Source organism: Trachurus trachurus, assembly GCF_905171665.1.
Source record: "Trachurus trachurus genome assembly, chromosome: 17".
NCBI lineage: Eukaryota > Metazoa > Chordata > Actinopteri > Carangiformes > Carangidae > Trachurus > Trachurus trachurus.
In genome coordinates, this window is record NC_139900.1 from 3960700 (window position 1) to 3984000 (window position 23301).

The following is a 23301-nucleotide window of genomic DNA, read 5'->3' on the forward strand; positions in this document are numbered from 1 at the left end:
AGCAACGTGCTGTGATGTCACAAGGCACAGGAGAAAAAAAAAGAAAAACATGACGATGTATAAAAACTGAAAGTGTTGTAAAATATCAGTGTCTGAATCAACACTTCAACTAAACCAAACTCTGTCTCTTGTTCTGACTTTGTTTCCTAGCAACAGTCGTCATGGCTGCCGCTCTTCTTCTTCTGTGGTGTTTCCAGTCCACTCATGATGAAGCTGTTTTTAGTCCATAAAAAGGTGGAAAACACGACAAATGTCTTGTAATGTTTTGTCTCCACAGATGAAAAACAAGAAAACACTTCACACACATTTAGAAGAGATGAGAGATCTTAAAGGGACAGTTCAACATTTAGTCAGAAGGAACTACATTCCAGACACGGCTGCTGGGCGGAGGGATTTCAGAAGAGAAAGTAGTTCCGAGTATTTGCTTCCTGTGTTGTAATGTTACAGGTTAAAGGAATGTGCAGGTTAATGAATGTGTCTCTCAATTGTTTTTCATTGTTATTGTTGCCTTTTGTGTTGTTTTTTAAGTCTTTATTATGTGTAATGTGTATTGTTTTTGAACTGTTTTTATGTTATCGGGACAATGGACGGTTCGCTATAATATAATTTTTTCCAGCCCTTCAAAGTGCAGGAAAAACGCAGTTTTTATTTGGACCAAACCAACTGCTGATCGGCGGGCGCTAACCCTGGGCGGAGGGATACGTGAGTTGGTTAGGTCCAAATAAAAACTGTGTTTTTCCTGCACTTTGAAGGGCTGGAAAAAATTATATTATAGTGAACAATGGAACTGTGTTTTTTTTTTCAGGTAAAACCTCTTTTAGGCCGTGAAAATACGCCGTTTCTTTGGGTCTGTTCACAGCAATGTATGTTGTAAATCTCTGGGCAGGGCTATTATGGGCTGGCGTTGCTAACGGGAGGAGTGCAGAGAGTCTTCTACTGCAATTAAAGTACTTAGGGGCTATTTGTAGATCATACCACCCCAAAAAAATGATACTATCCCTTTAATGTGCACTGTCCCATTCAAATAAACAAAATAAAAAATTAACCTACTCCTAAGAGTAGAGAGAATTTGCCAGAATGTTGAACTATCCCTTTAACAACTCACACCTGATGGAATATCTGCTGATTAACTAGTTGATCCGTCGTCTCTCGGGGACTTGGACCTGGTTTCTGGTCACTGCGTGGCGGCGGTGAACTGTTTCTCTGCGGCGTGCACGGTGACGTGGCGCCGCAGGTGTCCGCCCGATATGAACATCTTTCCGCAGCACGGGCAGCGGAACTGTTTGCAGTCGGTGTGCATGGTCATGTGCACCTTGAGCGAGCCCGACTGGGCGAAGCGCTTGCCGCAGTGCGCGCAGCCGTAGCGCTTCTCGCCCGTGTGCACGTTCTGGTGGCGCTTCAGGTTGCTGGAGTCGGAGAAGCACTTCCCGCACAGCGAGCAGCCGAACGGCTTCTCTCCCGTGTGGACCCTCATGTGGGTCTTCAGGTTCTTGAGACACGCCAGCGATTTACCGCAGCAGCTGCACACGAACTTCCCCCGGGTGGAGCCTCGGCCGACCTGCTGTCTCCACCCGTCTCTCCTCACCAAGCCCGTCGTCTCCTTCCTGGCCGGATGCTGAGGCCGTGCTGCAGCTGGAGGCGGCGGTGGTAGCGCCCTCTGCTGGCCGTCGGTCAGCGCTGCAGGATGATGCTGCTGCTGCTGCTGCTGCTGCTGCTGCTGCTGGTAAACACAGGAATCTTCAAGTTAATTTAAAGCTATAATACGTAGGAATTCCCCCCATCTAGCAGTGCCGTTGCAGATCTGAACGTATTCTTGATGTTGCATTCACCTGAAATTGGGCAGACGTCAGACAGACAACAGACGCTGCATGAGGTAAAACAATACAGGCGTGACAACATGTTGTCATGGTGATGTGGTATTGTTTTACCGGCTTTCTCTGGTGGAGTAAAATGACATCCGGTTGGTTTGCCGACGGCCGTCTGCCTGACTGCACCTGAATGCAACACCAGTGCCTCCGTCCTTCCTCACACTACACAGTGGTGACAGTTTTAACAGGCCGAGCCCACAGCTCCGCTCAGTTTCCGTGGTTACCTACGGTCACGATGCAACATGGCCGCCTCGGTTCGGTGCGTCGCCCACTTATGTATTTGTAACGACTTGTAACAACTCATTCTAAGGAACCAGAAAGCTTTCATTTGTAGCAGCTGTGATTCACCTTCAGTGAAATACGGATTTATGAAAGACAGATTTGATTTTTGCTAATAAAAAGCCAAATAAGTTACACACTGGGGCTTTAATAATATTTTTTAATAACGTTACTTCACCGCCACTTCAAGCTGTAACCATTCACATCAATGACACTTTTAACTTATCAGTTTTAGTTTGTGATAAAGACTGTAGACCACTTACAACTGAATTCAAAATAGGCTGGGATAATAAATCAAAGGAAAAGTTTATATTAAAAAAATATATTGCTCAACTCCCAAAAACAAAAACAACAATCACGACAGTCATGACATGTGCCTGTTCGTTTGATTTTGTTTCTTTAGGGTTGTAGCCGATATCCAAGTACTCGAGTACTCGCTCAACTTGGGTGGCATCCGAGTCCCATTTCACTACTCGGATTCCTTCAAAATGTAAGACTTTATAAAGTCGTGAAAATACTTTTTAAAGGGACATTGTGTAACTTCTCCTGTTGTCTATTTAGGAAAATCGATTATTTGGTTCAAAAGTCTGTTTTTCATTAACCAGTAATCCCCCCCATCAACAAAGTGAAGTGTTCCTTTCCTTTCTGAATGAGCCGTTCATATCATTCATATCTCCATGGAGCGGGTAAGCTCGGTGCTGGCTGCCATGTGGTGTCGCCATGTTTTTACGTTCAGTGGCAGCCAGGGTCCAAAACTAACACTCGCCACTCGCCAATTACGGGTAGATTTTGTCTCTGGCTGGTAAATTTTTAAGACCACTCGCCACTCTGGCGAGTTATTTTTTACAGACGGAAATTTCATTTTTTCGTTACTGGTGGAGAACGATGCTGGTATGTTGTTTCCTGACAGAGTAATGTGTCTTTCCAGCAGAGACGATCTTTGGTCAGGTATGCGCGTCAGGCCGTCATTCACAGCGTCGAGGTGGATAACTGTTGTTACTGTCGTACCCGTTTGTGTGGTTTAGCGCCCAGTAAAAAAAAAAGCTCTCTCTCTTTGGGCAGTGATCAGCTCCGGTGACCGCGACGCTGTTGTTTATCCCCGTATTAATTAAAACCAGAGGCGGCCCGACACACGGTGCTGAAGCACGGACCAGCGCGGTCCAACTTTTAATTCTCGGTCCGGACTCCGAACCCGCGCGTCTGATTGGGTTGGTTGGACACATGTCAATCGCTCTGGTCGGACCTCACCGCTGAGAACATGTGTGTGTGCGCGCCTGTTTGTTTGTGTGCGCGTGTGTGTGTGTGAGAGAAAGAGAGAATCAACACTACATTACCCCCCACACACACACTCTGAGAGCAGACAGGAAAGACAGCAGAGCAGTGTTTTTCAACCTTGGGATCAGGACCCCATGTGGGGTCGCCTAGAATTCAGATGGGGTCGCCTTAAATGTCTAGTAATTGAAAAAAAGAAATTACTGATAAAAATATTTTTTAAACTAATTATTATTCTTTAAAAAATATATGATTAAAAACACCACACACAATCCTAAACAACTGTAAGAGAGAGAGAGATTTTTGAACTAATGATAGTTCATTTGTTTATGTTCTGTCTGTTCAGCAGGTGGTGGTGGGATTCATAATGGATTAGAATTAGAAGTGTATCTCAAAGAAACTGGATTTTTTACACCTATTTTGAATTTTACTTGAACACAAATACAAATAGAAATACTTTCCCCCCCTCAACAAATACAAATACCGGATGCTTTGCACACCCCTAATTGCTAGTATTAGTACATACTACTAAAATATTGATTGAGAATCACATATAAGACCCAAATGACACGTTAAATAATACTGATAGCACTTAAACGCAATTTTTAGTTGGTTGGCTGGTAAAATATCAGCCTGGCTGGTAAAAAAATTCACTTACCAGCCAGGCTGGCTAGTAAGTTAGTTTTGGACCCTGGTGGCAGCGTGACGGTAGGAAACCATGGAAACTCAGCGGAGTCAGGTCAACAATACGACATCACCATGACAACATATTGTCACGTGTATTGTTTTGCCTCGTGCTGACGAACCACTTGTTTACATAGAGGCTTGTTTATGCCGTTACGTGCAGCGGCTGTCGTCCGTCTGCCGTCTGCCCAATTTCACGTGAATGCAGCATGAAAAATACAGCTCCAGACAGACTCACCTCGCTGACGGTGAAGGGGAAGCCGCCGCCAACGCCGCCAGAATCAGCCGAGACGCTGGCGTTCACCGCGTACGAGCAGCCGGGATCTTCCCCCAGAGGATTGTGGGTAGCGTGGGCGCCGCCGTGCTGCAGCTGCGGCTCGACGTACATCACACACTCGTAGCCGCCGCCGCCGTCCGACCTCTGGCTGCAGCTCAGAGGATTCTGGACCAACGTGGAGGTGGAGCTGACTTCACCGCTCGCCCACGATCGAGACGAATCGTCGCCTTCGTCCGTCACTTCCTGTTTGGTGACTGGAGGCGGAGCTTCTGAGTCAGCCGCCTCTTTAATAACAACATAACAACAACAATGTCACATGTTTTACAAGTGTAGAAATCTCCACAGGTTCAGTTCAACTACAATGATGCATGTAGAGAGTGGGTCATTACAACAAATTATTAAACCATAAAGGGATAGTTTAACATTTTGGCCATAATCCCTATATTCATAGCAGTAGGTTCGTTACCTTTAATTGTCGGTGCAAGCTATTTTTAGAACGGCGGAGCAGAGCCGTGAGCTGCTCAGAGCTACGCTATGGAAGCTCATTATGGGATTTCTTGGTTTCCCTCATCAAACTCATCAAATACACAATCCAACAACTCCACAACGCTCTGGTGGACAAGTTGTGACCTGCACATTCACCACGCTATGAGATAATAACACAACGTTACCACACAGAGTTGTTTTAGAGGGAAATACAGAGACTGTTGATGAAAAACTGTCCCTGAAGGCAACGCGCATCAGTGGTTTTGCATGAATTTCCCTCTAAAACAACTCTGTGTGGTAACGTTGTGTTATTATCTCATAGCGTGGTGAATGTGCAGCTCACAAATTGTCCACCAGAGTGTTGTGGAGTTGTTGGATTGTGTATTTGATGAGTTTGATGAGGGAAACCAAGAAATCCCATAATGAGCCTCCGTAGCGTAGCTCTGAGCAGCTCACGGCTCTGCTCCGCCGTTCTAAAAATATCTTGCACCGACAATTAAAGGTAACAAACCTACTGCTATGACTATAGGGATTATGGCAATTGGCCAATTTGCCAAAATGTTGAACTATCCCTTTAAGAATCTTAACAACAGCTGCAAGCCGACAGGTTTTAACAGATGTACTAATCACTCTGGGATAAGTCGGACCCTGATGGATCCATCCACCTGTACTTACTGTTGTGCTCAGACTGGGACCAGGACTCGTCCTCGACCTCCACTTTGATCAGCGTGGTCGTCAGGTTGGTCGTCAGGTTGGTCGTCATGGGCGACTGTGCAGCAGGACCACAGGCTGCACTCACCATTACCTGGGGGGGTTCTGGTACCGGGTCAGACGGAGGCTTGGGGTCTTCATGCTGAGGCAGCATCACCTCACCTAGGAGGGGGAGGGGGGGCACACAGTGAAATCTGCCTTTATTGCATTTTCACAAATAGAACAAAGGTTTCACAGATCAGAAACTGTGTTATAATGAATGTTTAGCCTCTGTAGGATAATCTAGTCCAGATTTGAGAAGTCTAGGTACAGTGTTTTTTTATCTGGACCTGGTCTAATGTGGTCTATATGCTGAGAAAACAGTGAAATGTGCCTTTATTGCATTTTCACAAATAGAATAAAGGTTTCACAGATCAGGAACTGTGTTATAATGAATGTTTAGCCTCTGTAGGATAATCTAGTCAGAAACTGTGTTATAATGAATGTTTAGCCTCTGTAGGATAATCTAGTCCAGATTTGAGAAGTCTAGGCATAGCGGTTTTTGATCAGGACCTGGTCTAATGACGGTGAAATCTCCCCTTTAGCATTTTCACAAATAAAATAAACGTTTCACAAATATAATAGCGGGTGTCAGGCAAAGTTAATTTTTTTATATGCATATAAAAAAAAAATTTCACGTGAATAGGGTAACATTTTTAACCTTTAGATATCTCCATGAAAATTACTGAGTTGATGACTTACATTAAGACAAACAAAAAATGTATTACAAGTTTTTTGAAAATCTTTGTTAACATGAGCAAATTTACATAAATTCCACCGTTTTGACAGCACATGTAGCTATAGCTAGTTGCTGTGGTGGTACCAACATGAAAATTGGAATGAGTTGACTCCATCGGTCAACCGACAAGTTGACTAAAAAAAACGTGTAATACATTTTTTGTTTGTCTTAATGTAAGTAATCAACTCAGTAATTTTCATGGAGATATCTAAAGGTTAAAAATGTTACCCTATTCACGTGAAAAAAAAATGTATGCCTAAAATGGGATATGTTTGGGGCTTTTTTTCCCTCACTCAGGACATGTTGAGGATACAAAATAAGTTGAGTTTGCTTCTGTTGCAATTTGTTTAACCTTTTTTCATAAAATGACTGGACTATTAGGCTCCTGTTTTGGTGTTTTATTTAGATCAAACTGGGTCAAGATTATTAGCAGAGAGCGCAGTTTTCCAGAGGACAAGTGAACACAACTAACGTTAACGTTTGACAACAACGATAACATTTAAACGTTAACGGTTACCTCAACAAACGTTCGAGAACAACGTTAATTTAAATGTTAACGGTTACCTCAACTAACGTTCGAGAGCAACGTATCGGTTACCTCCGGGGGTTCTGCTGCTCCGCGGCTCGTTGCCCGGGTGATGGCCGGGCAGCAGGGCTCGGCCGCCGGCCGGGTGAAGGCCGGGCAGCAGAGCTCGGCCGCCGGCCACCGCGGCTCTCAGCGCGGCGCTGCGGGCGGCTCGGAGCTCCATGAGCCGCAGCTTCCTCCGCAGAACCTCGTTCTCTTTGCGGCTCCGCGAGATCTCCAGCTGCAGCACCGAGTAGCCGCTGTCCACCAGCTCGCAGATCTCCGCCACCGCCGTGTTGGCCAGCACCTCCATGATGGAGGACAGCTGCGTGTGGAAGGCAGCGGCGGGCGACATGTTGTTTACTGGCACCGACCGACCGTCGTCTGAACTGTATCCGAGGACAGGTAACGATAGACCGGACCGCGACGTGGCCGCTGCGCTGCGTCCAGAGTAGAGCAGAGAGCAGAACAGATACACGAAGCACCGCACTGCGCATGTGCAAGACCCCCCTGGACCACGGAGAGGAAAACTATGGTGGCCCTGAGGGTCAAAACACAACCACATAAACACAACGTTTCACAACAGATTTCATAAAACACAAAAAACATTTCACAAGACACAAAAACATTTTACAAAACACCCCAATGTAAATATATCTACTGTGCATAATTATGTTGACTTGTTTGGTGAAAAATAAATGTGTGTGTATCTGCAAATGTGCATGTGAACAATCTGAAGAATTATCTACAATTTGAACTATTTTAGTATTATAGCAACAGAAAACTTTTATTTTATTTTATTGTTTATTTGACGAGGAAAATGCACATTAATGAACAATTTGTGACACGCACATCACATCATGTAAATATGCCGGATTTAGCTCAAAGCTAATTTCCATCCGTAGTCCTCACATTTAAAGACGGACAGACATACCATAGTACAAAAGGAAACCAAAGACTAAAGAAATAGTGCTTGCTTTTCATTGTCCCCAACAATGATAGTTGACTGGACAAAAATCTGGTAATATAAATGAAGTGTGTGCTGTTTGGAGCAAAAGTTTGATTTTAATAATGCTATATGTAGTTTTGGTTGCAGTGCTTAATTTTGCAGTATATACAAGGTATTTTGCAGTTTGGGTGTGTGGGTTTGTGAATTGTGTTTTAGCAATTGGAAAAAACTGTAAAACAGACGTAAACTGAAATGTTCTTGTGTTTTGACCCTGAGGGCCACCGTACCAATATCATGACAATAAGGTTTATGTTCTGTTATAGCGACAAAATCATCATCATCCTGAATGTGAGTCAGGATGTCAGCCCCAATATCCTTCCACTCCGTTGAGTGGTTACTCAGAAGCAATGTTCCTCAAAATGTATAGATATATTGATTTAATTTTCACCTTAAAAACTGTTCGAAAAGTTTTTTTTTTATTTAACCAAATGAGCATCTTCCTTAAATTCAAATCTGTGTGTTAAAAGTTTAATCCTGATTGTACAAAGGAGACACAAACACATTTACAATACAGTCATATAAACAAAACAAGCAGAGAATTTGTTTTTATTAACAATGATGAACACAAAGTGTGTTTGATTTGTACACAGAGAGGTCGTCAGCTCACAAACCGACATGATGGAAAGAATGATCAAACATTAAGAAGCACCATCAAATAAAAACAGTTTATTATAAAATTAGTGAAGTTATGTTTTAATTGTTAGATTTAATCAGTGGTTCCCAACCTTTTTTGGCTCGTGACCCCATTTTGACATCACAGATTTGGGGCGACCCATCAATCAAGATGCGTTAGCTCAGGTATTTTTCTATGCTGCATTTTATTTGAACACGATTTATATTTGATAAAGTGAAAGTAAAGTTGTTTAAAGGGATACGCCAACATTTTTTTTCGTGTCTTGCCTCACTCTCGAGTCGATGACCAGCAGATAGACACCATCCTTTCGACTGTGCGTGCAGTAACAAGGGAGATAGAGCCGTATCGCCCGTAATTAGCTAGCTCAAACACTGGAAGTGTATGGGTAGTGTTAGCCTGCCTCCTACCCTCATCAGCAGTCAGAAGCTGATTTCATTTTAGCTCTAAACTCTGTAAATATATCACTTTATCCACATTTCAAACATTTCTTTTCAAACACAGTGTGTCGTTAATTTGTCTAAATACCAGCTGTTTACAATTTTGTTCGGACGAATTTGGCGCTACTCAAGCTAGCCGCTGTGACCAACGCACTTCCGGTTACTTTGACAAAATAAAACGCCCGTTGCCCTTCACATACAGAAAACCATGACGATAGAATTTGTGCTTTTACTTTGAAATAGGAAGCTAACCTACCCTCGATGTAGCTAGCTTGAACCAAAATAAACCGTCTTTGCTTGAACCCTCCGTTTTGACCGATCTCGTCCCGTTAGCGGCATTTGACCGCTCAAGATGCCTTACCGGAGAGTTTTGTAGCTCTGAGACGAAGATCGGCCCGCCGGTTTCCGTTTAGAGTTGCTGAAGAGTTTCTCTCATGACTTTAGGTGGAGGCAGGCTAACACTACCCATACACTTCCAGTGTTTGAGCTAAGCTAATTACGGGCGATACGGCTCTATCTCCCTTGTTACTGCACGCACAGTCGAAAGGATGGTGTCTATCAGCTGGTCATGGACTCAGGAGTGAGGCAAGACACGAAAAAAAAAAAATGTTGGTGTATCCCTTTAAGATTGTGTGTGGTGTTTTCAATCATAATTTCAAAAAGAATAATAATTAGTTAAAAAATAAAAACATTTTTATCAGTCAAATCAATTACTAGACATTTCAGGCAACCCCAAGGTTGAAAAACACTGGATTTAATGATTAGATGAACGTTGTTGTGGATATTTACAGGACACAGTCGTTGTCCCCTCGGGCGTTGGGGTGACACTTCTTCATGTGCAGCTTGAGGCTGTACTTGACGATGAAGCTCCGGGAGCAGAGCACGCAGGCGTACGGCCGCTCGCCGGAGTGCACGCTCAGGTGCGACTTGAGGTGCGCCGACTGCGTGAACTTCTTGCCGCACTGGCTGCAGCTGAACGGCCGCTCGCCCGTGTGAATCCGCATGTGAACGTCCAGGTTCTGCGACGTGGCGTACGTCTTGTTGCAGATGGAGCAGAAGAAGCGTTTCCCTCGGGCGCCACCGCCGCCGTCGCCCGGCTGACAGTGTCCCGCCCCGTCCCTGTAGAGGCCAAAGTTCATCATGTCTCCGTCCTCGTACTCGAAGGCCGAGTTGCTGCTCTCCGACAGCTGACAGTCTGTGGACGTCGAGCCCGAGACGCTGACCAGCTTGAGTCCAAACGCGCCGCACTCGCCGGCGTCCATGTTGTCGTTTTGGTGAAACTGAGCGAACGACATTTGAGCTTTGGACTGTTTGGTCCACGTGAGGCTCAGGTCCATCTCCGCTCGGCCCGACGGGGACTGGGCCTCCATCAGGCCGCCGCCACCGCCGAAGTAGGTCTGTCTGTTGGCGCTGGGAGACACCAGCGAGCAGTCCTGGACCAGCTGGATGTCCGGGTCCAGCTGTGACGAGTAGGAACAATCTCCGGCCTCCACATCGCCGCCGCCACCGAGGCCGCCGCCGAGCTGAGTGGAGCAGCCGGGCTCGCTGCGAGGAGAGTCCAGGGAGTAGACGGAGACGCTCTTCTTCTGTGGCGCTGTGCTCAGTTTGGCCGTTTTGTGGTTGAGCTGCTCGGACGACGACGACGACTTCCTCTCCGCCTCCTCGCTTCCTGGCCAGAGTCTCTTGGCGCCGCGGCCGATGGGAGTCGACGACGTTACCGTCCCAACATCAGCTGACGATCGGTTATCTGAAGGAGAAGACACAGTGAGTCATCAACAGTCTGGATCAGAGTTCAGAAATCAATACAAACACTTCCTGTAATGTTTCAGATTAAAAGCCCTTCAGCATTTCTGTGGAAGGAAACCTTGTAATTCTTAACAGGGACTTTTATAGTTGTGCTGCAGGAAGTACACAGCCTCGTTTTGTGATCCAATCAATCAATCAATCAAGCCAACTTTCCCCTATAGTGCTTTTCATACCAACAACAAAACAAAAAATTGAAATCCATGGACGAGTTCTTTTGGACCTGTGTACCAATGGACAGGTGGACCTGTGGACCAATGGACTAATGGCCCAATGGCCTAATGTACTAATAGACCAATGGACTAATAGACCAATGGACTAATAGACCAATGGACCTGTGGACCAATGGACTAATGGACCAATGGCCTAATGTACTAATAGACCAATGGACTAATAGACCAATGGACTAATAGACCAATGGACCTGTGGACCAATGGACTAATAGACCAATGGACCTGTGGACCAATGGACTAATAGACCAATGGACTAATGGACCAACGGACTAATGGACCAACGGACCTGTGGACCAATGGACCTGTGGACCAATGGACTAATGGACCAATGGACTAATAGACCAATGGACATGTGGACCAATGGACTAATAGACCAATGGACTAATAGACCAATGGAGCTGTGGACCAATGGACTAATGGACCAACGGACCTGTGGACCAATGGACTTGTGGACCTGTGGACCAATGGACTAATAGACCAATGGACCAATGGACCAATTGACCAATGGACTAATAGACCAATGGACCTGTGGACCAATGGACTTGTGGACCTGTGGACCAATGGACCTGTGGACCAATGGACTAATAGACCAATGGACCTGTGGACTATTGGACTAATGGACCAATGAACCTGTGGATTAATAGACCAATGGACTAATAGACCAACGGACCTGTGGACAAATGGAATAATGGCGCTTTTCCACTAGAGCGGCGCGGCACGGCCCGCTTTTTTTGCTTTTCCACTAGCCCTTTTTTAGTACCTCCTCGGCCCTGGTTCAAAGCGAGCCGAAGCGATACTAAAACAACTAAAAGCCGACTGCCTTCCACTAATTGGACAGAGCGTCATCACTGGAAGAGTGCGAGTGCTACGTCCGACATGAGAATCAAACCCGGAAATTTCAAAAACAGAGCGGCAACAGCTCCAGCTGATCTGTATCGAGACTGTTGTTATTCCTTCACCTGAGTTAAATGATGCTGTGTGTAAAACCACTGTGGTCTGTTAACAAGGTGCAGACGAGTGAGTTTGGAGCTGACGAGCGGATCGGAAAAAGAGAGACGAGGAGGTACTAGAAGAACTCAGCTGTAGTGGAAAAGCACCTTTACCGAGCCGTGCCGTGCCATTCCATGCTGTGTCGTGAAAGTGTAGTGGAAAAGCGCCATAATAGACCAATGGACCAATGGACCAATGTGGATCAGATGCGTGGTCTCCACTCACCGTCCTCGAAGGTGTCGTCACTGTCCGAGTCTTCGTCCTTGATCAACACGACCTCAGGAAGCTGCGGAGACAGAAACACAGTTAGAGACGAGACGTTCAAGTACAAAAAGAAGAAAAAAACAACAGAACCTGCTAATTAACAAAGATAAACGTCCCTTGAGACCTGATTGGCTGATTCATCTCTGAGGTTAATCAAAATGTTAATGAGATGCTAATTAAAACAAAAACTAGATCAGGGATTAAGACCATCTGATAAAATCGTTAACACAACGACTTAATCCCATCACCTCAGAGTTAATTAACACTTCATCTCCATGACGACCTTTTGGTTTCACCAGATAATTCACACGTCGTCACGGACCAATTAATCAAACTCATTGATCTCCAGTTGAAAGGTTAACTATTCACTCTGTAGATGATCATTCGTCCAATATTCTCAATATTACTGATTCTCTATCGAGGATCTTTGATATAAACATCATCAGCCTGAAGTCGTCAAAACTACGGAGGCTGAGAAAGGTCAAACACGCTCACTAATATTCTTCATCCCGTTGTCTTGAAGATAACGAGTAGAGAAACTATTTTTTCCTTTGATATCGAGATAACGAGATGATTAATCCTGAGATAACGAGGTAATTATCCTGGTTATCTCTGTCAAGCACATTTTGACCATGAGCGCTACGGTGGCCCAGAGGGTTCAACACAACATAAGATGTGTGTGTTTTGTTCTGTTATGTATCTTATTTTATAGATGATACTGTTCTTATTTTATGAACCTTTTCATTTTTCTCTGAATCTATTGATGTGACTTTCTATTATGTTATGTTATTTACAGTGTCTCTATTGAAGAAGGCTGAATAAAGTTCATTACCCTCCTGTTGTCCTCCTGGGTCAAGGAAGGAAGGAAGGAAGGAAGGAAGGAAGGAAGGAAGGGGAAAATGAGGGAAAGATGGAAGGAGGGAGGGAACAGATTGGGTAAAAAAGGAAGGAAGAAGTAAGGACGAAGGGAAGGAAGGAAGGGAGGGGAAAAGGATTGTGGAAAGAAGGAAAGGGAAAGATGGAGGGAGGAAACAGATGTGTTCAAGGAAAGAAGGGAGGAAAGAAAGATGGAGGGAGAGGGAACAGATCAAAAGGGGAAGGAAGAAGAAGTAAGGACGAAGGGAATGAAGGAAGGAAGGAAGGGGAAAAGGAAGGAAATAAAAGTGGAGGGAGGGAACAAATGTGTTCAAGGAAGGAAGAAGAGGGAAGAAAGAAGGAAGGAAGGAAGGGAGGGGGAAAGGATTGTGGAAAGAAGGAAAGGGAAACATGGAGGGAGGAAACAGATCATTGGATCAAAAGAGGAAGGAAGGAAGGAAGGAGGGAGGAAAGAAAGATGGAGGGAGGGAACAGATCAGGTCAATTGGATCAAAAGGGGAAGGAAGAAGAAGTAAGGACGAAGGAAGGAAGGAAGGAAGGAAGGAAGGAAGGAAGGAAGGAAGGAAGGAAGGAAGGAAGGAAGGAAGGAAGGAAGGAAGGGGAAAAGGATTGTGGAAAGAATGAAGGGAGAAAGGAAGGAAGGAAAGAAGGAAGGGGGAAAGGATTGTGGAAAGAAGGAAGGATGGACTAAGGGAACAGCTGTTGTTGTTATTGTTGTTGTTATATTGACCTCTCCGGGCCACCGTAAACCCACAGCAGCCACTTCCTGTCGCTTAGCTCCCCTATAGCTTCTATCTTTTATCATCAATAATGGATCGATGGGAGGTGTTAGAGCCCCAACAGGTGACTTACCTCCTCCCGCAGCACCACCGCTGCTCCTCCGTCCTCCTCCTCCTGCTCCTCCTGCAGCGGTTCTCCTCCCTCCTCTGCAGCCTTATTACCACCACCACCACCGTCGCTGCCCGGCCGGACCACGATGGACTGGATGAGGTGCAGCTTCTTCCGCAGGTCGTGGTTCTCCCTCTGGCTGCGGCGGATCTCCAGCTGCAGCAGCGCGTATCCCTCCTCCACCGCGGCGCAGATCTCCGCCACCGCCGCCCGGGTCAGCGCGCCCATGATGCCGGACAGCTGCTCGTGGAGAGCCGCCTTGCTGCCGCTGCTGCTGCTCAACACCGACATTTCTCTAGTCTCTGCTCCTCCGCTCCGGACCAGAGAGAGAAGACACCGGACAGTCTCACACTACGCGGCGACGTCGCTGCTGTAGCCGCCGCTGATGAGGGAAGACGCGTAGAGACGTCGCCGCTGATGCCGCTGTTGCTCCGTGACTACAAAGGATGATGTGATGACGTCACTCCGCTTCCGCTACACCCGCACTTCCTGGACTTCAAAATAAGAGCCGGCCTGTTGAAAACAAAAACTGAGTAAATAGATTAAAGGGACAACGAGGAGTTTTGGAAAAGCGAAGTTTTCACACTACATTTATGAGCCTCCGCGCGCACCGTACATTTCTTTGACCGGCGCAAGACAGACTCATGTTTTCATTCATCAAGAATTAAAGTCAGAGGTTCGAAGACGATCACATACCGTCGTAGTTCCGACCATAAACGGCGATTCAGCGGCGTTATTCTCATGACTCGCCACGAAACCGAAAGTAAAGAAACGCTGGTCGGCTCGACCTGCATTTCCACCACCACTAATAATAACAAAATAACGATAGAGACAAAACCATAGATTTATCGAAATTGGGCCCATTAACAAGTGTGGGTAGCGGAGATTCATCCACATTAACGTGAGACTTTTTTATAACCAAATAGAAACTTCTCGTTGTCCCTTTAAAGCAGAAGTAAGCGGAATGTTTGTGTTAATATAAGTCTTAAATATTTGTATCTTCCGACAGCAATCACTTACATAGAGTGTTTGGTCTGAAACACGGGTCTCTCAGTCCCTCTGCTCTGCTCTGAGCCGAGGAGAAAACTTTTCTCGTATCCTACAAGTTTTATCCAATGAGGAGAGAGAACGGCATAAAGGGGCGGTCCTCTCTGTGTGTGCAGCCAAGGGACGCCGTGAATGTGGTGACGTAGGGACGAGGACCAATAGATCCATGACGAGGGCGGGGGCTGCTAACTCCGTCGGCTGACAAGAAGTTATGGTGCGTTCAAGGCAACTCGTAACTCGTGTTTTTCCGACCTGTGAAGTGGTACCAGTTCGATCTGGTACGAGTTCACGGGTCGAAAGTTACGAGTGGCCGTTATAGTGACTTTCACAGGTAAAACAGGTCGGAAAAACACGAGTGGGTTGCATGGAACGCTACAAAGTCGTAAGTCGTGACTTGAAGCTGTAATTTACGGTTTCAAAAGCCTGCCTGGAACGCAGCATTAGCCAAAACGACCGGATCGCTTACTTCTGCTTTAATTAATGCTGAGTAATGCATACATAATGATAACTAATTACATTATTCAACTTTTAAATGTATTAACTAACTTTGAGTATATGAGTAATAGGCTATATTAATTAATGTGTTTCCTAATCCTAAGTAATACATAATAATGATTGTTTATATATCTGTTAATTACAGTTAATTAAGTGTTTACTCTCTGAACCAGAGCCTCCTACTCCTACTCCTACAGCTTGTTAACTCCACTGAGATCATTTTAGCCGTCGGCCTGTAAAACCTGACTTCTTGTACACAGGCCCGTGTGTGTGTATTTGTGTGTGTGTTTTGTATGAAATGTTTTGTGTGCACAGTGAAAAGCTGTTTGTCTCTGTCTGAATGCAGAGCTGCAGCTGCTGTTGTTGGATGGAAACAAGCAGAAGACAAAGGTGCAGCCATGTTCTACTCACCTCATGATGAACGGGCTCAGTGTCGACCTTTTATCACATCTGAGTTTCTGGCTAGCAACAGAAACCCTCACATCTGATTGGCCGTCCAAGATCTTTTTCTTTTCTTTTTTTTAATATTAAAAATAACAATAGCACTAATCCTGATGTGTTGGCTTCGTTAGCTGAGAGTTGACCGATGAAAGGAACATTACTCTGGGTGAAAGGAGGAGGCTTTAAAACAAAGGGCGGCTGTGTACCTGTGACCTTTCATGAAGATTTTTACTCGTTATCTCAGAAAAAAGCTCATCTTTGCACCAATGACCCAACAATTTAGAAATTCAGAAACAAAAAAAGTAATTAAATATGTGGAAAAGTGGAATTTTTTTTACATCAAACAATACCTGTTTCCACAGTGAATCAACATCAACAGCCAGAACTACATTCCAGACACGGCTGTTGGGCGGAGGGATTTCAAAAGAGAAAGTAGTTCCGAGTATTTGCTTCATGTGTCGTAATGTTACATAATGTTACATGATTATCTCATAGCGTGGTGAATGTGCAGGTCACAACTTGTCCACCAGAGCGTTGTGGAGTTGTTGGATTGTGTATTTGATGAGTTTGATGAGGGAAACCAAGAAATCCCATGAGCCTCCATAGCGTAGCTCTGAGCAGCTCACGGCTCTGCTCCACCGTTCTAAAAACAGCTTGCACCGACAATTAAAGGTAATAAACCACCTACTACTATGACTATAGCGATTAAGGTGAGAGGAGAATTTGCTGTTGAAATGTTGAACTATCCCTTTAAACTGTTTTATCAAACAGAGTAAAACCTGAGGTGGATTTGTGTGAAACTTCTGAATGAATGAAACTGCTCTTTATTGATCCATTGCACATGTTTAATTCCATAAAATACACCAACCAGTGAACATTCACATGCTTCCTACAGGCGTCGGCTACAGAAATCTGCTCCATACTGACGTTGGACTTAAAAAAAAAAGAAAAAAAAGCCCCACGTTTTGTTTTGAGGTAATACTGGATCTGGATCAGGTCCCGTAGTCCTGTTTCCTGTTTCTGCACCGCGGCGGTTCAGAGTGATAAGGCCTGAAATCCAAACAGTCGCAGCTACAGATCTACGTCGAGCAGAGAGTCCAGTCACAGTAATAGAGAGGCCGAAGCGGAAGCAGGAAGTAACGGCCCCATGGGTCCTCAACTCGAAAAAAGTCTCCATACAAGTGAACGGAGTCCAAGATTTGTTTCGTGATCCGTTTGAATTGACCTTTCGCAAAGGCCCCGCCCCCCTTAGTTACCGTTGCTAGCCCGACAAGCTTCTCGACCCCGCCAGAGTGTCAACAGTGTTTTTATATTGAGCGTCTTGCTCAGAGGCATATGAGCGCTATATTTATGAATATTAATAATCACTAAACAATGTGACACCACTACAAAATTGCGTGGTCACAATGTAAACATAATGGTGATCAAAATACGGCTTTTATCGATTCATAAATTGCATCATGTGGCGCATCTACAAGTCTGGTCACTTCCTGCTGTTTTGCTAAGTTTTGCTGTTTTTGTCCTGTGCATGTATTGTCAACGAAGCCTTTCATAATCAATCAGTGGATCGATGAATTATCATATGTTATGATGTATAGTCTTATTTGTCATAAACAAGAGAATACGGGACGTGGTGTTTGTGTCGCTGACCGAGACCAGAGCTTCTTCTTTTCTTTTTTTCTCCCCACCGGGAGGAGAGCTGTGACACCATTCAATCTGTGTAAGTCAGTTTCCTCATACGTACAGCTCCTTCTATTTTTTTTAATTGTCGCAAATACACCGCTGCATGTCTTCCGTTCATTCATCTCTTCATAGCGCTGTTTGGCATTGGCCTACACACACAGAGAGAGAGAGAGAAGCGCACATGCTGCAGCAGTGCGTGGTGAAAGTGAAAGTTATATTGTACGCCCCCCCCCCCCCACCCCCATCCCATCTGACAGCCGCCACTCCGTAAAAAAAAAATCCCAGAGGAAACACTGTAGTAGTGAGTGAGTGATTTCGGATACAGCCCTAGTCCTGCTAGCTTACCTTGGAGCAGATATAGGCTACCGTATGTAGCCTATGATTGTTTATTTTCATGACATTTAGCTGGGAGTGGGAGAAGGGTCCGGCTGTGGGGGGCTTCTAGGCACTTCTCCTGTTGTGTTTGCAGCTTTGGGAAACTCTTCGGTAACTGTCCGACAATACACTTTGCTTGTCGGAGGTCCGAAGCTTGACGGACCTTGTTTACATAGTAACGGTTGCTAGGATGTCTGATTGGACAATGACCGTTCGGGGGCGGGGTTTTGCGAAAGGTCAATTGTGCCATGACAAAAAAATCTGTCCTCTACCTGTTTAAAACATCACGTTTCATGAAGAGAAACCAGCAGTTTATCGTAAAACGGCAACAGAAGAATGTATTTTGTGTTAGTTAGATAGTTTTACAACAAACAGGTAGAGGACATATTTTTTTATCATGGCACAATTCAAACGGATCACGAAATAAAACTTGGAGTCCCGTTCATTTGTATGGAGACTTTTTCCGAGTTGAGGTCCCATGGCGACGTTACTTCCTGCTTCCGCCTCGGCTCTCTATGGCAGTAACATCACAGTCGTGTCCGGTACCGGTTCCTCTCAGCACCGTGAGCGCTCAACGCCGCCGCTCGCCGTCGTCAGTGTTCGTGCGAGGCGGCGGTGGCGGCCGGCGCTCGCTGCTCGGCCGCGTGGTGTTTCTGCTGATGGATCCTCAGGTTCTGCTTCCCGGCGAACCTCTTGCCGCAGTGCTGGCAGGCGAAGGGGCGCTCGCCGGTGTGGACGCTCTGGTGCGTCTTCAGGTGTCCCGACTGCGTGAAGCGCTTGCCGCACTGCGCGCAGCTGTACGGCCGCTCGCCCGTGTGGACGCGCACGTGCGTCTCCAGGCTGCGCGACGACGTGAAGCACTTCCCGCAGTAGCTGCAGACGAAGCGCCGGTCCCTGCAGAACCGGTTCAGGTCCACCAGAGGGTCCAGTCTCGAGCCGCTACCGCTAACGCTGCTTATGCTAACACCGCTTACGCTAACGCCGCCGCCGAGGCCCAGCCCCAAGGCGAGGTCCGGCGGTTTGAGGAACGGCCGGTGCAGCGCGGTCCAGGAGGAGCAGAGGTCCAGGTCCGAGTCGTAGGGCAGCGAGCCGAGCAGCGCCGCGCCGCGCTGCAGCTCCGAGGTCCCGGGCGGCTGCTGCTTCCTCGTGGGCGGAGCTTCGCAGTCCGACTCCGAGGCCAAGTCGAACACCACGTCCGACGAGTTGCTCTCGGCGATGGCGCCCGGCGACCCCGGAGAGTCCTGATGCTCCGTCTGATCCCACAGCCGCATGTCGGCACCAGCGGCCATGTTGGAGATCACGACCCCCGACGGCCCCTCCTCACTGTCGTCATGGTCGTGGTCGTCGTCCGCCGGCGGCTGCATCTCCGTCCCTTCACACAGACACAGAGCTGTTAGTTTGTGCGTCAGTGAACGACGCGTTTGTCTCTGGTTAGTAACGTGTAGGGTTGGAAACTTTCCATGGGAATTAACGAGAATATATGGGAATAAACGGGAAAAAATACGAAATTTGCAAAATTGAAATTTGGCCCTTAACAGAGAATTTAAATATAGTTGGGGAAAATATATTGTAGCATAATCTTGGCTAAAACAACCTGATTTAATCCAATATACAGTAGTAAGTAATATTTTACTCACCATTCATATTTTTGTTGTTCAGTAAAACAAGAATTAAAACTTGATAAAGTTTTACTCACAAATAAATCTGTTGAAATGTCATGTTTTTTAATTGTAGGCTATTATTTTGCATGGATGTCTGCTTATGACAAAACAAAATATTTACATTTATGATTGGATATGATACAGTTTGTTTAAATTACCTCCAAGTTCCAGTTAATTCCCATAAATTCCCAATAATTCCCATAAATTCCCAATAATTCCCATAAATTTCCATAATTCCCATGGAAAGTTTCCAATTTGGAAAGTTTCGGGAAATTTACCGAAAATTTTCCGCCCCTTTGCAGCCCTATTAACGTGTTTCCTGTCTCACCGTCGTCGTTGATGAGCAGCTCGTCCGCGTCGTCGTCGTGTTCATTCACTTCCTCTTTCGTGATTTCGTCCTTAATCAGAACGACGTCCTCATCGATTTCCTCCTCGTCGGCCGCCACACAGTCCTGAGCAGAAAACACCAAATAAACTCATTATAATCAAGTTCATCGCAAGAGAAAAGCTCAACAACGGCTATAACAACAGGTCGGTGTCAGCCAATCAGAAGAGAGGAGGAGGCTCTGAGTCTCTTCTCTTCTGATTGGCTGATTGTTTTCTGAAATGATCCAATATAAAAAACAGCAGATTTCAAAACACTCAGAGAAACCAAATCCTGCAAAGTTGTTGGATGGTGGGTCCAGGTGGTGAGGGGGCGGGGCTTAGTTGTGACATCACAAAGTGACAGGAAGTCCTGACGGCTGGTTTTAAGGCTCAGATTCTGAATACAGGCTGTGTGCATTTCTCTGTGGACTGAGGCTTTGATACTTTCACAGTATTAATATAGAACCTAGAGCTGCTTTATAATCACACTACACATGGACATCTACCTTTATACTGTATGGAGCTTTAATACAAACATCTACCTTTATACTGTATGGAGCTTTAACACAAACATCTACCTTTATACTGTATGGAGCTTTAACACAAACATCTACCTTTATACTGTATGGAGCTTTAACACAAACATCTACCTTTATACTGTATAGAGCTTTAATACAAACATCTACCTTTATACTGTATGGAGCTTTAATACAAACATCTACCTTTATACTGTATGGAGCTTTAACACAAACATCTACCTTTATACTGTATGGAGCTTTAATACAAACATCTACCTTTATACTACCGTGTGTTACCTTGACTTGCTCTCACCTCTTTGGTTGCAGGGTTTATATCCGTTGCTGCCTCTAAAGCAGGAACTCGTCCTCGTCTTTTGAGACTGGAGGTTTTAGGTTGATTGACAGTTTGTAAGGCACAGTCTGGTTGAAGAAAGAAAAAAAGAAAAAGAAAAACACTTATTATACTAGTATTTTTATACCTGAAGTGAAAGCCAGTCCTTTCAAACAGCCTGGCTCTTTGTATTCACATTCAATCTCATCTGAACCTACAATAACATCAGAACTTCAGGGCTTCAGACTAAAAATGTTTACTAAAATGTAGGGGCGTGCACCATAAATCGAGTTCACATTTCCTTTTCATTCTTGATCCTCACACACACATTTACCCGACACCTGTAAAGACAGACTCCAAATTCAAATTTTATGGGCAAAATGTCTCCATTTAGGGGCAGTCTGGAGCCCTGAACTTTATAATTTATTTCAACAAAATTACTGTGCAGCCGCTGCACGTAACGGCATAAACAAGCCTCTATGTAAACAAGCGGTCCGTCAGCACGAGGCAAAACAATACACGTGACAATATGTTGTCATGGCGATGTGGTATTGTTAGCTGACCCACGTTTTACCGGCTTTCTCTGGACTTCTGTGACTAAAATGAGGAGAAATCTACACGTTTAGATAAACAAGTTTAAAGGGATAGTTTAACATTTTAGTTACCAGACAGAGTTGTTTTAGAGGGAAATACAGAGACTGCTTGTTGAAAAACTGTCCCTGAAGGCAACATGCATCAGCGGTTTTGCATGAATTTCCCTCTAAAACAACTCTGTGTGGTAACGTTGTGTTATTATCTCATAGCGTGGTGAATGTGCAGGTCACAACTTGTCCACCAGAGCGTTGTGGAGTTGTTGGATTGTGTATTTGATGAGTTTGATGAGGGAAACCAAGAAATCCCATAATGAGCCTCCGTAGCGTAGCTCTGAGCAGCTCACGGCTCTGCTCCACCGTTCTAAAAACAGCTTGCACCAACAATTAAAGGTAACGAACCTACTGCTGTGACTATAGGGATTATGGCAATGGGATAGTTCAACAATTTGCCAAATTGTTGAACTATCCCTTTAAGAAGGACTAAACTGGGCACATGATTTATTGTATTTTTTGTACCAGGGAACATCTATGTATGGGACAGCGGATGGAAATTAGCCTGTGGCTACAATCCGGCTTGTTTACGATTTTGTTTCGTTCATGAACTTGCATTGTCCCACTTTAAATAAATTGAATTGAATTGAATTGAATTGAATTCATAACTTGTTCCTGATTGGAGAAACTGAAACTGAAAGTGTTATAATTCTATAAGGTCTCCACTATTACAACCTTTTATACAGTCTATGATTACAACACCACTATAGAGTTGTAGTGTTGATAAGATAATTTAAGACACTGTATATAATAATATATAGATAAGATAATAACTATCCAGCAGCAGGTGTTACAATACTCACCGACAGTGAGGTCCATCCCCTCCGGGCCTCCGTAGTCCAGCAGGTGTCCTCCTCCTCCCCGGTGTGTCCTCGCGATGACGGTCTGGATCGCGTGCAGCTTCCTCCGCAGGTCCTCGTTCTCCCGGTGGCTGCGCGTGACCTCCACCTGCAGCACCGTGTAGCTCTGCTCCACGAGCTCGCACATCTCCGCCACGGCCGCTCGCGCCAGCGCCTCCATGATGGACGTCAGCTGCGCGTGAAGCGCCCGGTAACGCGCCATGATCGCGAGCTTTTAACGTTCACGTAACAATCAACCGTCCGTGGATTAAATAAAAGGTGAATTATTAAAGCAGGGTTAGTGAACGCAGCGCCGGTAGGAGAGGAGGTGAAGCTGGCACCAGGAAACACCGAGCAACGGAGGGAGGAGGATGCTGCTGTTGTGTGTGTCCGTTGTTGTTTGTTGTGAGTCGGTTGTCTCCTCCTCCGCGTGTCGTTCACTGACTTCCGTTATTTCACTTTCAAAATAAGAGAGTTAGTGAAAGTCGGAGTGGTGCCTTCAGGACACCTTGTAAAGTTTAAACAACAAACCCACAGTGGTTAAATAAAGAGCCCCCGCCCGAGGAGTTTGCTTTTGGTTATCCAACCTTTTTTCCGAACGTCAAAAACGTAAGCCGCGGTTTGCTCTTCCGGTGGAATTTTATGTTTACGTTTCCATGGTTTCGGTAGTCGCGGTAAATGCATGGATTTTTTTTTTTTTCAATGAAAATCTGAAAAACGCATGGATCATCACACCAGCTTATGAATATTACAATTATATAAACCCACATTTCACTTTGTAAGCTGATCACTATCCCTCATCAGCATCTTCAGACTGACCCAAATCAAAATTTAGCTGCTGCAGATT

General features: G+C 45.3%; 4 protein-coding genes across 4 annotated transcripts in view; 1 reads left to right on the forward strand and 3 right to left on the reverse strand.

Moving 5' to 3' along the window:
- The window catches only part of cavin4a (caveolae associated protein 4a), a 225517-nt gene that overhangs the window by 71663 nt on the left and 130553 nt on the right, over positions 1 to 23301 (forward strand). The window lies entirely within an intron of this gene.
- Positions 988 to 7347, reverse strand: LOC311000066 (uncharacterized protein). The gene is made up of 4 exons (XM_083990701.1): positions 6954 to 7347; positions 5542 to 5739; positions 4342 to 4664; positions 988 to 1720 (listed from the first exon to the last, which is right to left on the reverse strand). The coding sequence occupies exons 1-4, from the start codon at positions 7273 to 7275 to the stop codon at positions 1175 to 1177; spliced, it is 1389 nt and encodes a 462-aa protein (XP_083846827.1). The 5' UTR covers positions 7276 to 7347; the 3' UTR covers positions 988 to 1174.
- Positions 9786 to 14345, reverse strand: LOC311000067 (uncharacterized protein; the record flags this gene model as incomplete). Its single annotated transcript, XM_083990702.1, has 3 exons — positions 9786 to 10747; positions 12252 to 12312; positions 14019 to 14345. The coding sequence occupies 3 exons, from the start codon at positions 14343 to 14345 to the stop codon at positions 9786 to 9788; spliced, it is 1350 nt and encodes a 449-aa protein (XP_083846828.1).
- LOC311000068 (uncharacterized protein) lies at positions 18689 to 22677 on the reverse strand (the record flags this gene model as incomplete). Its single annotated transcript, XM_083990703.1, has 4 exons — positions 18689 to 19467; positions 20085 to 20208; positions 20954 to 21060; positions 22419 to 22677. 4 exons carry the CDS (start codon positions 22675 to 22677, stop codon positions 18689 to 18691), a joined length of 1269 nt encoding a protein of 422 aa, XP_083846829.1.

What these genes read in the sequence shown, in the direction of transcription:
- LOC311000066 (XM_083990701.1), bottom strand. Translation starts at nt 7,275, where the DNA reads ATGTCGCCCGCCGCTGCCTTCCACACGCAGCTGTCCTCCATCATGGAG. An exon ending in GAGCAGCAGAACCCCCGGAG is followed by an intron (nt 5,740 to 6,953) that starts GTAACCGATACG and finishes TCCCCCTCCTAG; the next exon opens with GTGAGGTGATGCTGCCTCAG. An exon ending in TCCCCTTCACCGTCAGCGAG is followed by an intron (nt 1,721 to 4,341) that starts GTGAGTCTGTCT and finishes TGTGTTTACCAG; the next exon opens with CAGCAGCAGCAGCAGCAGCA.